This window comes from Orcinus orca, chromosome 3 (genome assembly GCF_937001465.1).
Source record: "Orcinus orca chromosome 3, mOrcOrc1.1, whole genome shotgun sequence".
In the NCBI taxonomy this organism is placed as follows: Eukaryota; Metazoa; Chordata; class Mammalia; order Artiodactyla; family Delphinidae; genus Orcinus; species Orcinus orca.
Genome location: NC_064561.1, coordinates 149,495,157 through 149,513,203, shown reverse-complemented (window position 1 = coordinate 149,513,203; position 18,047 = coordinate 149,495,157). Strand labels below are relative to the sequence as shown.

The following is an 18,047-nucleotide window of genomic DNA, read 5'->3' as shown; positions in this document are numbered from 1 at the left end:
GTGGTCATTATTCTTAGGATCTAAGATGATGTCCATTCAGTAAGAGAATCCAGATGGCTGAACTTGAACTAGGTTTGAATCTGCTAGGCCCACTTTTGACCAGGCTGTCACCTGGAAGTGGTACCAACCAGGCTGTCCCAGGGTTGCCATTAGGCAGAAGGAAAAAGATCGTGTCTGAGAATGGTCGGGACAGATCCTGAACTTCCATTTAGGTTTATGTAACTTCACACCCCATTAGTCTTGATCATTACCCAGGAGGCAGCTAAAAACAGATGATCCTTTTCCGGGTAGAGCTCAGTTTGATGACCAAACTGCCTTACTAGGACTTTTGGACAAGGAGGAAGTGAGGGAAGTAGAGTCTGAAATCTTTTTGAGTCAATAATTGAGGAAACTATTGTAATTCTCTACAATATCAATATCTGTGGATGGCAGGGAGCTTGGAAGTTTTAACAATACCTTGACTAACAGCCAATTGAATAGCTTTTGGTGCATCATTATCAGACTGCAGATGGTCCGGAAAGCTAAACATATGACACAGCTTCGTTTCAAGAGCCATCTGGTGTGGCCAGAACCAACTGCTCAGACTGGAACAGCAACAGTGTAACCTGAAAAAGTGTCAGTAGTTGTGAGGCATCAGGGATAGCCCTGAGATGGGGTGAAAGGTCTAGTGTAGTTAGTCTGCCAGGTACAGTTGGACACAATGCCCTGTATGATTTGGCCTCATTCACCATGAAACAAACAGGCCAACTTTGGCAGGTGTCACAAGTCTGACATGCGGTAGCAACTTCTCCATCAGAAGCATAGGGTCTTTGACTTTCTGCTCAGTCTCTGATGGTGGATGTGTCACCATGTTCAGAATAATGTTGGGCCTAGGTGGCAGTGATGGAAGTCTGGGCAGTGTAGGTTGATAAGCAGCTTGATTCCAGTTGGTATCAGAGAACAGGCTTTTACCATGAGCGTCTAATCAGTTATCCAGAGAGTTGAATCAATAGCTGCTCTTCGTTTCCACAGTTATGGAAAGATGGGTGTCTAATCTGCCAAGACTTGCAGGTCTCCCAGACAGCTTGGCCATTGCAACAGCCCAAGAGTCAGTAAAAATACAAGGCTCATAGTGGAGAGTGTCATCCAGAGCGACAAAGACAGCCTTGAGTTCTGCCTTCTGAGCAGAGCAGCCATGTCCACTTTTGGTTTTGCAAAGTTGGTGCTAAGGCTGAGCATCCGCAGCAGCCCAGTGAATACCATCAGCCTTCAGCTTAGCCAGACCGTCAGTGAATCAAAGACCCCATCGATCTAGTGGCTTTCTTTGGGCAGCAGCGTGGGGGAGCTACCACTTTCTCATGTAAAGCCGAGAGACCAGCTGCTTTCTTGACTGTCACTGTTTCTTTATGACCAGTGAGACTTGTTGGGCACATCTTACCTTGCTAGTCATGAGGTCTTAGTTAACACAGTCCCAAACGGCAGTATCAGGCTAGAGAGCCTCAAAGTTTCCATGGATCAGGCTTCACTTTTAACAAGAGTCCAATAGCAAACTAATCCTTTCTTGTCAAAGGGAGTGTACCTTGTAGCCATGTCAGGGAATTGGCAAGTCCAAACTCCAGGGAATACCTTGGGGTGGAGACCACCTCCCTTTGCCAGAAGCTCTAATCTGCAAAAAGCGTCAGTCTCAGAGACTTACAGCTCAAAGAGGTCGTTAGGGTTTTGGGGCCCGAAGGTAGAGACTGTGCCACAGCTTGATGGAAACTTCCAATTCAGCCTGTTGGTTGGAGCCCCACTTAAAAGATGCTGTTTTGCATATTGACCGATATAACGAAGAAAGTAGAATGCGCAGGTGAGGCACATATTGTCTCTAGTACCTAAAAAGTCCAGTAAGATGCTGGGTTTCATTTTTGGTGGGAAGAGGGAGGAGGTGAAAAAACAGGTTTTCTTTTACTGCTGCAGGGGATTGAGTGTTGTGAATCTGCCTGTCTAGTCCCAAGAAACTTTACCTGGTGAGCAGTCCTCTGAATTTTGTTGGGATTTATCAGCAACCTCTGCTGGTAGAGGTGTCATAACACTACGGTCAGGGCCTTTGAGACTGAGACTTCTGGCTTGCCAGTCAGTAGGATATCAACAGTATAGTACAAATTTTAGATATCAAAAGATAAGACACTTGTGCTAAATCCTGACCCAGCTACTGGTGGCTAATGTTAGGGGAGTTTGTTCCAGTAGCTCTTCTCTACATCTGGCTCTTCTCAATTGGGATGTTCCATATCTGGTACTTACGGGATGAGAAGTGGTAAATGCACATGCCATACCAATCCCTGCTGTGCATTCAGATGTCAAAGCAACAACAGTATGTAGAATCAGGCCCACCCACAGGGTCAGGACAGCCTCCCTTTCCTGCTGTGAACCTTGCCCAAGCCCCATCAGTTGAATGTAAGCGCCTCCTCTCTGTGGAACCAGGTGGGATGGTGAGTTGGACACCTGCTGGATAAAACAGAGCCATGGAAGTTTGAGCCTCTCCCATTCTTGAGTTTTCCTCAGCATACTTGGATGCATACATGGTGTCTTCACTGTTCACCCTTGGGAACAAGGAGACCTTGGCTCCAACCCTAATTATCTTTTCCAAGCTCTTGAGGTCAAGTTAGAGGCAACGGGAAGGTAGAAGGGGGGGAAGTGGTATGGAGGGAGAAAGTGATTCTCTGCCAGTGAGCAAGGTACATTTTGGTTTCAAGCAGCACTGGAGCTGCATGTGGCTCAGCCAAACAAACCTCCAGTGTTTTCAGCCCACTCAAAGCCCTCTATCAGGCCGCAAAGTCATCACTACTGACACTATCAGTGTCAGTTTGGGGGACCCCTTGATTCAGTAGCCCCATCCACATTGATTTCTGGTTGGGGCCATGTCATTTATGCCTTTTAAATGACTCAGACTTGACTTCCGCAGTGGTGGCTTTTTTTCAAGAGTGTAGCTTAATCTTGGACATTTGCTGCCCCACTGTCATGATAACATCTCTTACACTTTTTCCTGGTCTAACATAAAAGGGGGCTTTTCAGCAGACCTGACCAAAGAATTTTATATTACTTTGGATCCTTTTTTCATTCCCCAGTGACTCATCTTCATCAGCATTATAAACCCAGTTGGGCAGGAAGACTCTTGCTAGTCAATGCCTCATCGTAGGAATTTGCTTCAGAGAAGTCTCCCCAAGAGCATCCACAGCACACTTATGGCAGCCAGGACCCACTGCAAAAAAACCTCAAGTCTTTTACAGTCATCTCCAAATAGATCTCAGGTGGACATGACAAACTGCAGGAGGAGCTGAGCCCTGAGATGGCCCAGGTGTTGCAATTCTTCCTTGCTCTACAAGCATTATGTTGCCCCCTCATCTCCCATGTGGACCAGCCAAAGTTCTAATGACTCAACTGGTTTCTGCTTGTAGCAGTTGTGAATTTCCCTCCTGGCACACTTGGTTTAGGTACATGTGGCAGTAACTTGTCTATAAAGGGGCAGAACCTTCTGTCTCCACCCTCCTACTCCCTTTGAATCTTAGTGTTAATTGTTACTGTGGGCAGACTTCAGGCTGACCACCCAATTGGCAGGGAAGTCCTCCGCTGCCTCCCCCACCCCTAGCAAGTTTGCAGCAACTGGGACACCATTCCAGCAGCTGTCCTTAAACTTACTGCCCAGTACTCATCCTGTAACCACCTTCTCAGTTTTTCCTCATTAATAGGTGTCTTCGTTTCCTGGGGCTACCATAACAAAGTACCATGAACTGCATGTCTTAAAACAACACGAATGTATTCTCTCACAGTTTTCGAGGCTAGAAGTCCTAAATCAAAGTGTTGGTAGGGCCATGTTCCCTCAAAAGCCTCTAGGGGAGAATCCTTCCTTGCCCTTTCTAGTTTCTGGTAGCCCCAGGTGTTCCTTGGCTTGTGGCAGCATATCTCCAATCTCTACCTGTATCTTCACATTGCTGTCTTCCTTCAGTGTTTTCATATGGCCTTCTCTTCTTTGGGTCCACATGTCCCTCTTCTTATAAAGACTTAGTTAGAGTAGGGCCTGCTCTAATGACCTCATCTTAACTTGATTGCATCTGCGAAGACAATTCTAAATAAGGTCGCATTCACAGCTATCAGGGGTCAGGACTTCATCATATCTTTTGGGGGCACACAGTTGAACTCAGAGCAATAGGCAAATAAGTAGAGGACCATTTATTGCCCAGTGGACCATACAATTTGGTAAACAGGTTTACTGCCAGCTCTAGTAGGCTTCCTCAAATTCCATTTGCTCTGTGAGGTCTCATCCTTCCTGTTCCAGAAAGCCTTGTCTTTTTCAGCATCCTGTTCTTGGTTGCCAAACTTTGGCAAGATCTGTGAGAGATCTGAGTGTTTATCCTACTTGCAAGCCAAGAAATTATCCTGCCATGGTTTCATGGATGCTGATAGAAGATAACGGGTCTCGTAGGTCAGAAAGAAGGACTTTATTATTCTCTGCACAGCAGGCAGCATGAGTTTTCTATTTGTGCCACTTTTCCCTTCCTTAAGTCCCACAGGGGTAACATAGAGTGGCCCAGGTGAATGCTCTGCGTGTGGTCGTTTTCATCACAGCTGAAGGATCTCCAGCTTAGGAAACCAAAATCTTTTAGAATGGGCTGCAAACAAACCTGCCTGACCTTTATCCCACAGTGGGGAACATTATTATATTGGACAGTAAGTAAAGGTGTCCTCTTCTCCAGTGGCAGCCACTCTGTCTTCCCAGGCTGTTGGCTCTTCAGCAAACATCTTTGAAAACTAGTCCAGAACCAAAGCTGTCAATTCACAAGATACGCAGAAACACAAGGGACTCACGGGGAATTGTCTCCCAACAGTTGTCTTAAGCCGTTGAGTTTATTGAATTGTACGAATTCTTTTTGTATTCTCTATATAAGACCTTTGACAGATACATGTTTACAAATATTTTCTCCTGGTCTATGGTGTGCCTTTCTGTTAACTGTGTATTTCAAAGGACCAAGTTTTTAATTTTGATGAAATCCATTTTATCAATGTTGGCTGAAAGTCTCTGCTTTCTGTGTGCTATTTAAGAAATCTTTCAATGTTGCAAAGATTTTTATCCTGTTTTCTTCTAGAAGTGTAATAGTTTTAGTTCTTACATTTAAGTCTATGATTCATTTTTAATTTTTTTGTGTATAATATGAGAGTAAGGGTCAAGGTTTATTTTTCCCATATAGATACCAGTTGTTCCAACACCACTGTTTTATATTTTCTCCATTAAATTACTTTGGAACCTTTTTTCAGAAGTCAGCTGACTATATATATGTAGATCTATTTCTGGACTTTATTCTCTTCCATTAATCTCCATGTGTATTCTTTCACCAATTTCACATTGTCTTAATTTTGTAGCTTTATAGTAAGTCTTGAAATCGGGTAGTATAAGTCTTACAGTCTTGTTTTCTGCCTTTCCATACAAATTTTATTATCAGCTTATCAATTCTTCCAAAAAGCCTGGTAGGATTTTGATTGATCTTATAGATTTTTTTAATCCATACATTGTGTATTTCAGGAACAAAGAAAACTCAGCTCCACTAGAGGAAACTACCACAGGAAAAAGTGAAGCAAAAAAAAGAAAGATTGCAGAAACTTCAAATGTTATCACTGAGTCATTGCCGTCTGCAGAATCTGAACCTGTTGAAATCGAGGTGGAGATTGCTGAAGGCACAATCGAAGTGGAAGATGAAGGCATTGAAACGTTAGAGGATGTGGCTACTGCCAGACAGTCCATAAAGTATATTCAGAGCACAGGTTCCTCTGATGATTCCGCTCTGGCATTATTGGCAGATATCACCAGCAAGTACCGTCAAGGTGATAGAAAAGGGCAGATTAAAGATGAAGATGGCTGTGCCTCTGACCCCACAAGCAAACAGGTAGAAGGTATTGAAATTGTGGAACTTCAGCTGTCACATGTGAAGGACTTGTTCCATTGTGAGAAATGTAACCGTTCATTTAAATTGTTTTACCATTTTAAGGAACACATGAAATCACACTCCACTGAGAGTTTCAAGTGTGAAATATGCAATAAAAGGTATCTTCGGGAGAGCGCATGGAAACAGCACCTCAATTGTTACCACCTTGAAGAAGGTGGAGTCAGTAAGAAGCAAAGAACTGGGAAAAAAATTCACATATGTCAGTACTGTGAGAAACAGTTTGACCACTTTGGACATTTTAAAGAGCATCTTCGAAAGCATACAGGTAATTAGCAAATACTTTATGTTAAAAGTATAGATTTTCCACATTCACTTGAAGCTAAGTGTCTAAATCCTTTTTTCTTATTTTAATTAGCACCACAGGAACCACTTCCTGTGTTCCCTAATGTGCTGGCTGAGCACACAGTGTTTTTATAATATTCGTTGAAATATTTATGCTTTCAAAGCAAAATCAGTACTAACTTTGAAAGTAATTTTCATTCTTACATCTTGGCAATTTTTATAATTTAAAAAAAAATACATAAAACGGTTGTGATTCTTTATTAACGGTTATAGATTATGAGATTTTAATTACAGTGAAACTTCACTGTTAACTGTTTTTACTTTCCCTGCCTTATGTTAACAGATTACATAGATGGGTACATTTGCAAACAATCCCAAATATGTTTATACCTTTGCATACATTTGGTTATCTGTTTTGACCTGGCAGATAGGAAGGCAGTGTTTGTCCATCTCCTTCATCTCTCCAAGGGCAAACATGTCAGGACTGGTGCACAGCCAGGGAGATGAAAAGGGTAAGGTCTCTGTACTCTCCTAAGAGCCATCCCAGACATGAGGGAGATGTCCAGGGAGTCTGCCTTAGAACCTCTGGCCCTTCTAGTTCTGCATCCATCCCTGAGCCTATTTTTCTCCCTGTCAGAGTCCCTGTCCTTGGTCCCACACCCCAAGCTTTCTCTGCTAGGTCTCCTGTGCCATACACAGGAGTTACCACCACGAATGACTTGGAATCTTGGGGAGTCCCTAAACCCACTGTGACAAAGGTGTGGGGAAAGCAGTTGCTGCAGAGTGCTAAGTGTCAGACTTCTGGACATTTGTTCCCAAGTTCTTACTCTGTGAGATGGTTAAGGCTGTTGAGACTATTAATACAGTGAATACAATATAGTTATCCCACACTATTCAGAATCTTTCTCTTTGATGCTAGAGTTTGGAGAACTTTGGATGAAATTTTTTCGTAGATCCCTTGCTGTCCAGAGTTGCTTGCTACATACTGCTTGAAACTGAGAAAACATAGATTCAAATAGTGTGGGATCCCTCACTATTCAAACCCTTGTTAGTAATACTCAAGAACTGGATAAATAAGTGAACAGCAAGGGAATCTCCTAATTTACTTAAAGGCTCACTATGAATTTAGAAGGCTTTAAGGTAACTAATTTGGGGTAACTAATAGGCATTCATGAAATCTTTGGGGAAAATGCTTTCTGGTTTTACAAACATTATATGTAAAGACCTGTTGTATATTTGGAAACTGCCTAAAGGTATAGTTTTTAGTCCTTAAAAAACAACTAAGCACCTATGTTAATGGTCTTCTGATGAACATGTTTGTGGTAACTGTGGATTAGTTTTGCAAAAGCATTGGTGTACCTGCAGCACAACTGAGTAAATAAATGTTACTTGGTGACTAGCACACTTTGATAGGAGTTTCCAGTACCCCAACAGATAATCACTTCTATATTATTTCCTATCAGTGTGAAAGTAGAAACAATTGTCTCTTTTACCCAAAACACTACCTAGTGACTTACCTGTTTGAAAATAGGACAACGCAAACCATTTTGGAAGTTTTAAAATATGCTTTCCAAGCCCTGCACATTGTATTTTGGATTGAGCAGAAAAGTACAGAGCTAAATCACATTATGGTTTTTTTTAAAATTTATTTATTTTATCCATTTTTGGCTGCGTTGGGTCTTCGTTGCTGCACACGGGCTTTCTCTAGTTGTGGCGAGCGGGGGCTACTCTTTGTTGCGGTGCGCAGGCTTCTCATTGCGGTGGCTTCTCTTGTTGCAGAGCAGGGACTCTAGGCGCACGGGCTTCAGTAGTTGCAGCACAGGGGCTCAGTAGTTGTGGCTTGCAGGCTCAGTAGTTGTGGTGCACGGGCTTAGTTGCTCCACAGCATGTGGCATCTTCCTGGACCAGGACTTGAACCCGTGTCCCCTGCATTGGCAGGCGGATTTTTAACCACTGCGCCACCAGGGAAGCCCCACATTATGTTTTATGTCTGTGTTTCCCTTCAAAATGATGTGAGATAACTTAAGTAACTTAGTTAAGTAGTTGTTACAAATTACAGGACCAGATGCCCTTTGAAGGAACAGTTTAGTATGTAAAGCAAACTGAACTTTTATTGTTTTTTTAACCTCGATCAATTATTGTACTAGTAATTAGTCACAAGACAGCATATGTGATCAGTGATTTAGTAAATTCAAGAGGAACATAAGTAAACAGTTTGTTTTTTTTTAAATAAATTTATTTATTTTTGGCTGTGTTGGGTCTTCGTTTCTGTGCGAGGGCTTTCTCTAGTTGGCGAGCAGGGGCCACTCTTCATCACGGTGCACGGGCCTCTCGCTATCACGGCCTCTCTTGTTGCGGAGCACAGGCTCCAGACACGCAGGCTCAGTAGTTATGGTTCACGGGCCCAGTTGCTCTGCGGCATGTGGGATCTTCCCAGACTAGGGCTCGAACCCCTGTCCCCTGCATTGGCAGGCAGATTCTCAACCACTGCGCCACCAGGGAAGCCCCCAGTAAACAGTTTTTAATTGTGTTTGTGTTAATAAAGGGTGGATCATTTTTCACTTATAACAAACTAAGTGTAAAGATAAATGGTCCCGTTCCTGTTTCCTACTCTCAACATATACATAATACACCCCCCTCAATTTCATATTTTGTATACTTTCATTAGTTTAGTGCTTTGGTTTCTTATATGTTCTTAAAGCATGCACAGTAATCCATGCTTGATTTGCAAAATTTTGGCTGTTACTTGTCCTGAATTACTTTGTTTCCATTTGGAAAATACTGATGATAATGCCAGCCTGCTAGGTCATGGAGATAAATTTTAGAGTCCCTGCCTTCAAGGAGTTCAAAGTTACGTTAGGGGAGACAAGCAAGCACAATCAGCTAAGTGCTGATAGAGGTAAGCACAGAGTCTTATGGGAATGACTGCTTGTGCTGTTTATGATGAAAGAGACAAGGATGGCTTCCTAGAGGGTTTACCCTATGACTCCCAAAGGAAAAGGAGTTAGCCAGGAGATAAACGTTCCAGACAAAAGAAATTAAGTGTACACAGACATAGAGGAGAGATAAGTCACTCATTTGGAGTACTTGCTAGCAGGTTGTTATGACTGGAGGATTGGGTCCGAATGCCAGGAGATGCAGCTAAAGAGTTTGGAGGGCTGACCATGTGGCGTGCACTTAGGCATCATGGACGATCTCCCAGTGGTTCAAGGACGAGAGAGAAAGTGATGGGAGATGAGGCTAAGATCATGTAGTTATTTTCATTTAAGTGCTGTAAATGAGTTTGGATTTTTATCTTGAAAGACTCTGGGTCACTTTAAAGAAATTTAAGCCAGGGAGTTTTCTGATTAAATTTATGCTTTAGAGGGAACTGGCAGGATAGATTGGAGTGGGTGAAGCCTACTGCATCTAATTTGAAGGCTGTTGGAGTAATCTAAACAAGGATGGGGGATTGAATAAAGGCGGTAATAGTGAAAAAGGGTTGGAGATACAACATTAAGTAGGCAGAATCAACAGGGTTTGGTGATTGGTGAGATGTAGGGGTAAAAGAGAAGGTGACTCCCAGCTTTCTGATTTGGGTGGCTACATGATTGGAAGTTTATTAATTTAGAAAGAAAAATATAGAAGGGTAAGATTTGTGGGTGGGGGGAGAGAGCCAGATATATTGACACATATGCCTGTGGAACACCGCATGTGAAAGAATCCAAAGATGACCTGTAACCATGTTTTCAAGTAATTGTTCCCTAGTTGCCCAGAGAGGTAGTGTGGAATTGTAGGAAAAAATCTGGGTCCGGAAACCATAATTAGATTGAGGCTCCAGGGTTTTTTTGTTTTTTGTTTTTTGTTTTTTGTGTTTTTTTTGGCCACACTGCGCAGCTCGCGGGATCTTAGTTCCCTGACCAGGGATTGAACCCTGGCCCTGGCAGTGAAATTGCCAAGTCCTAACCACTGGACTGCCAGGGAATTCCCAGGCTCCAAGTTCTGACATTTGTCAGCTTGATGAACTTTATCTTTGGGCCTCTTTCCTTGTCTGTGTAAATAAGAATAATGATGCCTACTTTACAGGGTTGTGACAAATAAGAGAAAATGATAAAAGCACTTGGAAGACTGTACTTTCTACACATCTAAAGTATAATCAATCTCTTACAATTCCTAGATTTTATTGGGCTTATTAAACTAATTTTTTAAATAGCAGAAGCTCAAAAGATGTACACTGAAAAGTGAATCTCTTTCCTACTTAAATAGATATCCCCAGAAGCAGTTACTGACATCGTTTCCTTATTTGTCCTTCCAGATATATTCTTTGCATTTTCAAGTAACCATAAACAGACACACACAGAAGTTTTGAAACAAACAAACAGGAGCATGCAATACAGTGTTACGCCATTTAATTTATCTTGAACTCTTTTTAATGTGTGAAACATTCATGAATCTACTTAATTTTTTTCACTGTGGCTGCATGGTATTTCAGTGTTTGGGTATGCCATAATTTACTTACTCCTGTGGATACACTTTTAGGTTGTTGCTAGTCTTCTACTATTACACACTGTGCTGCAATAAACACACCTGTACATAATCTTTGTGTACATGTTCAAATAACTTAATTTTTGACAGCAGAATTGCCAAGTCACAGAATATGTGCATTGTAAATCTTGGCAAATATTATCAAATTGCCCTTTAAAGAGGTTATGACAGTTTTCATCTGTAGGCTTCATTTATAGTAAAAAATTATACACTATTAAAACTATTCTAGTTAGCAGTATCTCCCAACATTTGGGGAGTTGTAAAGGAGTTTCTATACCAACAATAATTCTAGGTGATTAGGTCTTCTCTCTCAAATTAATTTTTTCATCTCATGAAAATTATATAAAAAATAAGCTATAATTGTTTTGTCAGGGATAAAGCACAGCTCAGAGTTACTTGACTCTGTCTGTTCCACGTGAGTATGAGGGTCATGTCTAGGACCAGATCATCACTGAGGTTCCACCTCTGAAATCTTAGTCCTGTTCTCTACAAGCATCATCCTGTCTCTTGAATTCTCACTGCTTTCCTTACTTTGACTGTGGGAGTCTACCTCATTTAGCCTTCCTGTCTTTCCATACCCCTTTCCACCTAGTTTATTGCCCCGTTTCTGACGTTATCTTGTCCTCATTGTATATATCTGGAGTCACTTTTTCTTGTACTCTAAGCATATTCCCTTTGGCTTCCCCCCCCATTCAGTATTTTTATTTAATTTTTTAGCGGACAATTTACATACCTCCCCCCCCTTCCTTAAGTTAGTGTGACAATTTTCCATAATAAACTACTTAAAGAGAAGCTTTGGTGAAGAATGGAATGAGGGCTTCCCTGGTGGCGCAGTGGTTGAGAGTCCGCCTGCCGATGCAGGGGACATGGGTTCGTGCCCCGGTCCGGGAAAATCCCACATGCCGCGGAGCAGCTGGGCCCGTGAGCCATGGCTGCTGAGCCTGCGCGTCCGGAGCCTGTGCTCCGCGACGGGAGAGGCCACAACAGTGAGAGGCCCGCCTACCGCAAAAAAAAAAAAAAAAAAAAAAAGAATGGAATGAAATAGCAAAACAAAACCCAAATCACTGCTGCTTTTAAAAAACCAACGCTTTCACCAATTATCCTCAAACAAAACACACAACAAGGTTTGCGCCATATGTGTCTTCAGTGTTTCCTGGCGGCCGGCTCTCCTACCCATGATGCAAATGGCGCAGCTGCCCGGTGCAGCCTGTCCGTCCTCATGCTGGATCTGGGAGGCTCGCTCAGCTTCACATTATCCGAAGGCCCTGGATAGAAGACTCTAAGGTCTTGACATCCCAAATGGTCATGGCTCCATCGATGCCAGTAGTGCAAAATTTGCGACAATCTTGCTTGTCCACCTCATAAATAGACACTTGAGTGATGCTGTTCTGGTGCAGCGTCTCCAGGGCCGTGTTGCGGTCCTCGGTCGTGGCCCGCCTGCCCATGTTGCGGAAGCGCTCCATGGCCGACATGTTGCGTTGGATGCTCTGTTTCGGGATGTCTAGCTTGGAGACGAAGGTCAAGCAGCCGCGGTCGGCGCAGCTAAAGAGCATGGGGCAGCAGTCACGGCCGGCGGCCACGACGCTGTTTTCCGAGACGAAGCGCACACTCAGGAGGGGCAGGAACTCTGTCTTCAGAGTTGAGACCTGCACACTTTTGAGGCATCAGCAACGGACACGGTGCTGTCGTGGCTGACCCAGGCCAGGCGGCTCCCGCTGGCGGAGAAGCTGACCCCGTGCACCCAGCCGCCAGTGCCACTGCCACCAAACTCTGACATCAGCTGACCAAAAGGCATCTTGCTGCCCCAGGACGTACTGGCTGGCTTCTCATCCACTTCTTTAATGTAGGCAAAAAACACTCTGCCTTTGAAATCACACGATCCTGCTGCCAGCAAGACGTTGTTGGGATGCCAATCCAAGCTGAGGACCGTGGAGCGAATGGGTTTTTTAATGTGCTTGCTTACCCACCGGTCATTTTCGGACTCAAAGTAACAAACAGAAATGAGTCGTGCTCCGCTGCCCACAGCAAATTTGTTCTGTAGCGGGGACCACTTGACAAAAGTGGCTGCACGGTTAATTCTCAGGATCACCAGGGTCGGCTTCCAGACACCATCTTTCTGACTCCACACGTAGGCATTGCGGTCAGCCCCACAAGTGACGACGCGGTCACTCTTGGGAGCCCAGTCGATACCTGTGATGTGTCTGCTGTGCTCCTTGAGTTCATGAGCTTTCACCCACTGGCTCCCGTTCTTCTCATAGATGTGGACTTCGTGGTTTTTGGGGCTAAGGGCAATCTGGGTACGATCCCTGTTCCAGGCATGACAGGTGATTGGCTCTAGTAAAAAACTGACGCAGGGACATTATTCTTAGTGCCTTCAAAGGACAGAAAGCTGGGGGTCGGGGCCGTCCGAACGGGCTCGGAGCGTTGAATTCGCGGACTCTGGTCAGTCAACGCGAACAGGCTCCAGCAGGTGCGGGCGGAGGACCGAGGCCCAGCTCCCTTTGGCTTTTGAACCCTACATCCTGGAACTAATTATTGCAGTCATTTACTTCTGCTCCCTGCTGAGCACTGCTGGAAAAAATTCTTATCAGACCTTAAGTTAGGCCTTTTGGTGTCTGATTTATATCTTTCCTTTCCTAATTGGCATTCTAGACCTTCAGTGCAGCACTCAAGACCTCTGCCCACACCCCACCCCAGCAGGTGACATGTTTGTCTGACTTCCTACCCCCAACCTAGCTGTGTTGTAAACTATGTGGTTCCTCGTTGTCTCCTTCTGTTTTATTACAGAGAAAGATATTTCCCTTTTCTTCAAGGCCAATCCTGAATCCCACACCTTGATGTCTCCTCCAAGACCATGTTTCATCTGTCATTCCTACTACTCTCTCCTTCTCCTTCAGCAAATAAGTAATGACTCTCTTCTGGCTTAGAGAACCTCCTATTGACATGTCCCCCTCTAGCCATGTCTCCTCTTTACTTCCAAGCCTTCTTGAAAGAATTTCTGTACTGACAGTTTCCATTAACTTGCCTCACTCATGCTCCCTTATCCCACTGTAGTGTGGCTTCTGATTCCACCATACCACTCACAGTGTTCTTGCTAGAGTTATTCCAATCCCCTGTTGTTATCCTACCTGATCTTTCTGTTCACTTAGGCGCTGTTTATTACCTCATCTTCCTGAAATTTCTTTCTTAATTTTCCTCAGTGTTCTTTCCTTCTACTTTTGGCTATTCTTTTTGTTTTCTTTGCTTGCTTCATCTACCTGCTGTTTTAACTGGATGTTTTATTGGATTCTGTATCTGTATGTCAGTCCACCCTCTGTTTAGCTCCAGATTTGTCTATGTAACTGTCTACCAGATTTTCCACTTTGCTTTGAGTACCTCAGACTCACTGACTCAAAAATGAATTTATAATCTTCCCTAGCACATCCCACTCCAAACCTACTGGGACTTCTCTGTTCTTTATTCTGGTTGGTATTCTAAGCCAGAGATCTGGGAGTCAGTATGACACCTCCCTCCTTACCCCTCACCTGCCATGCTGTTTTACACTTCTGTGCCTCTGCCTAGAATAACCTACTTCTTTCCTGTCCTTCGCTCATTCCATTCCAGGCAGAATTCATCACTCTCCTCCTCTGTACTGCTGCAGTCCCATTTCCCATTGCCCTCTTCTCTGTAACAGGCCTTCTGTGGTGCATTGCATTTGTTTATGTTCATGTATTTCACCTTCCTGAAATACTCTGGCCTATGATATGAAGTTTTTAAAAACAAGGACAGTTTATCTTCATTACCTGGCACGTGGCCTGGCAACACAATAATTGCTCAAAAAATGCTTGTGGAATGGAGAGGGGTGCATGTCCCCAAAAAGGAAATTGACCTTGATTTTTATCTAAGGGAAAATATACAATTTTTTAAGAAATGCAAAAACATGGAACAATATTCAGATCCAAATTTTATTTCTTTGCCAGAGCACAGATATAATCACAAGAATCATTAAAAACTTACTATTTCCACCTCTTAGAATAGTCTTTTGGATGTGGTGGAAACATCTGAGTTATAAATTCTGATCCTTCTTTCAAGAAGGTGCTATTAGAATTAACCAAAAAGAAAAAACTTTTTGCATTTTCTGTTTTTCTTAATTTGTCAATATGATTTTTTTTCTATTCTAACAGGTGAAAAACCTTTTGAATGTCCAAATTGTCATGAACGATTTGCTAGAAATAGCACCCTCAAATGTCACCTGACTGCATGCCAAACTGGAGTGGGGGCAAAAAAGGGAAGAAAGAAGCTTTATGAATGTCAGGTATGTGTGGGTGTATTCCGTCCTTAGCAAAGGAGTCTGCGTTTGAAATCATTAGAGGTGAAGGGTGACAGACCTAGAGCAAAGGTATAGAGCTGACAACTTCAGAAAGAAATGAGAGTAAAGAACATCATTGTCCTGCTTTCATAAGGGGGAATAGTAATAGTAGTAGTTGTTGTTTTTATCCAACCCTAGATGATACCAATGTCAATAAAACTATGTCCTAAGTAACATAGTCTGAAACTATGGTTATTCTTAACCATAGAACAATCATTAGAATTCAGGAGTGGGGTGGAGGAGGCAGACCAGCTATAATTGGCGGCTCTTCCACGATTAGTGTGTATTTATCCCACATGGTGAAATTGTTCTTAATGTTGATATCACGGAAGAAATTATAATAGTGTTACTTTATAGTCCTTTAATATAGGCAATATTAAAATGTTTCCCCAAAAGGATTTAAGTTGTTAGCTAATCAGGTAAAAGATCAAATAAACAAAAGAATTATGAAATTCCCTTAGACTATGTTACACATGTCATATTTATAACATTTTCAGAAAAATCTTCAACTTTTTTCTTATAGAGAATAAATGCATCCATATTTCCTTCAGTTTGAATATAACTGTTAACACCAAATGTTTGGTTATTTCAGGTCTGTAATAGTGTGTTTAACAGCTGGGACCAGTTCAAAGATCACTTGGTAATACACACTGGAGATAAACCCAACCATTGTACTTTGTGTGACTTGTGGTTTATGCAAGGAAATGAATTAAGGAGGCATCTCAGTGATGCTCATAATATTTCAGAGCGTCTAGTAACTGAAGAAGTTCTTTCAGTAGAAACACGTGTGCAAACTGAACCTGTGACATCAATGACTATTATAGAACAAGTTGGGAAGGTGCACGTGTTACCATTGCTTCAGGTTCAAGTGGATTCGGCACAAGTGACTGTGGAACAGGTCCACCCAGATCTGCTCCAGGACAGCCAAGTGCACGATTCACATATGAACGAGCTTCCAGAACAGGTCCAGGTAAGTTATCTAGAAGTGGGTCGAATTCAGACTGAAGAAGGTACCGAAGTACATGTAGAGGAGCTGCACGTTGAACGGGTAAATCAGATGCCAATGGAAGTACAAACTGAGCTTCTAGAAGCAGACTTGGATCAAGTGACCCCTGAAATCATGAACCAAGAGGAGAGAGAGCCTACCCAAGCAGATGCTGCTGAGGCGGCCAGAGAAGATCACGAAGATGCTGAGGGTTTAGAGACCAAATCAACAGTGGATTCCCAAGCTGAAAAGTCAGAAAATGAGAACAGAACACCTATGCCAGTTTTAGAATGAAATAACAAATGAATATATTTTTAAATTTATGTGTTGAGTTTTTGAACTGATGATGGGCAGTGTGACTGTCCTTAAGCTAACAGACATGTGGACCAAAGTTAAGCTCTTTCCTGTTGTGTTGAACTGTTTCTATTGAAACAAACTGATTTTCCCCCACTTGATGCCACAGAGGAGGGATCTTTCCCGTAAGTGAATGGGAAGCTTTGAGAAGTATATTTCTGGAAAACTGAAATGGATTATATTCTTATTATATAGTTGGGTACGAATGTATCTATTTTCATTGTGGTAAGGGTTCTCCCTTCTCTCTTTGCCCAGTCATGTCCTTCCTCAAGTTTTTTTTCCCCCATATTGTAAAATCAAACATAAAATCATTAGAATACAAGTTTATGTATTCTAATGCATGTTAGAATATTTGAATATATAGGAAACACAAGGCTGCATGAAGAAAAGTGCATTGTTACTGTGCAGTTAAATTTTGGCTTCTGGCTTTCTTTAGCTTGAACAACACTCTTGTCTACCCTGACAGTCACAGATGTCATCTCTGCAACAGAAACGGTGGTGGTGGCGGCAAATTTCTAGAATGTTTAAAAACCAACCACACCCATGTGCCTTTTCAAATTCAACTAAACTTCTGTAAAGCGCCTCTGGGTCTTTCAGAGTTTGTGTTGCAAGGAGCAATGTAGGTCATGCTATAGCACTCGGTATTTTCCTTACAGTGACAGCTACCGGTTCTTTTTCACTTCAGTTAGATTGAGAAATTTCATTCAGTGGCGGCTGAAGGGCCATTTTCAATTGGGAAAATTCACTTATATCTGTGGTAAACTTTATTTTGATGAAAAGTTGCACTAGTATTTTACCACCAGATGAAAAAAAAGATGAGCATCACTTAAAAATTAATGTATTTAAAAAGTACAGAGAAAAAACATGTATATAATATATTAGGCTTTGTTTTGAATGAATCTTTTTCCCCAATCCTTAATGTAAAGATCTTGTGCTATAACTTTTAAAGCCATACAAATAAGAGTGCTAAACTGTGGACTTAAAAGTAGGTGTGTAAATATTTTTAATCAGTATTACTTGGAAAATAAAATATAACAACCACATACACCAATATGCTATTTTCTTTACCTGTTAAATATTGGGAGATATTTACATTTTTAAAGTAAACTTTAAAATTATGTGTTCATGACTCTTTTTTCACCTTACCAGTGTGGAAGTTGGTTCGTGGTCAGAGATGTCTTCTCATCTGTATTAACATGACTGATAACACGAATTGAGATATAAAATTCTCAGTAAACATCTCCAGTCCCCAAAAATCAGTTCAAAAGAAAGGAAGGAGGAAGAGGTTGATATTTGCTCTTCTGTATGGTGGAGCACAATAGCCAATGGGATTTTAGTACAGCCTATTTTAAAAATACTTTCTCCACTTACTACTGTGTTAAATTTAAAAGATCAATTCAACATGACTTTTAGTAATGCTGATGTTAAATGGTATCACATTTATGAAATTACTGAAGAGGATGGCTTCACACAACTGGAGAAGTCATGGATTTAAAGATAATAGGAATTAGAAGGTGGTTTTTATTTTAGGATCAAAGTGTATGAACATTTCCAAGTCTGTTCTCTTTGGCAGTTGGGTATCTGCTACAAAGCTTAT

General features: G+C 42.1%; 1 protein-coding gene and 1 pseudogene across 10 annotated transcripts in view; one reads left to right on the top strand and one right to left on the bottom strand.

Moving 5' to 3' along the window:
* The window catches only part of ZNF131 (zinc finger protein 131), a 32,996-nt gene extending 15,426 nt beyond the window's left edge, over nt 1-17,570 (top strand). For 6 of the 10 annotated variants that reach the window (XM_033421181.2, XM_033421179.2, XM_033421184.2 and 3 more), the window contains 3 exons: nt 5,537-6,222; nt 14,927-15,057; nt 15,704-17,570. In XM_033421181.2, the coding sequence (XP_033277072.2) occupies nt 5,537-6,222; nt 14,927-15,057; nt 15,704-16,390 (1,504 nt within the window). In that variant the 3' untranslated portion in view covers nt 16,391-17,570. Of the gene's footprint in view, nt 1-5,536; nt 6,223-14,926; nt 15,058-15,703 lie in introns of those variants that run through there. The other 4 variants (XM_033421183.2, XM_049708187.1, XM_004265955.3 and 1 more) reach the window with 2 other exon arrangements.
* Nucleotides 11,617-13,252, bottom strand: LOC101284142 (actin-related protein 2/3 complex subunit 1A-like; annotated as a pseudogene).
* Nucleotides 17,571-18,047: the final 477 nt, after the last annotated feature.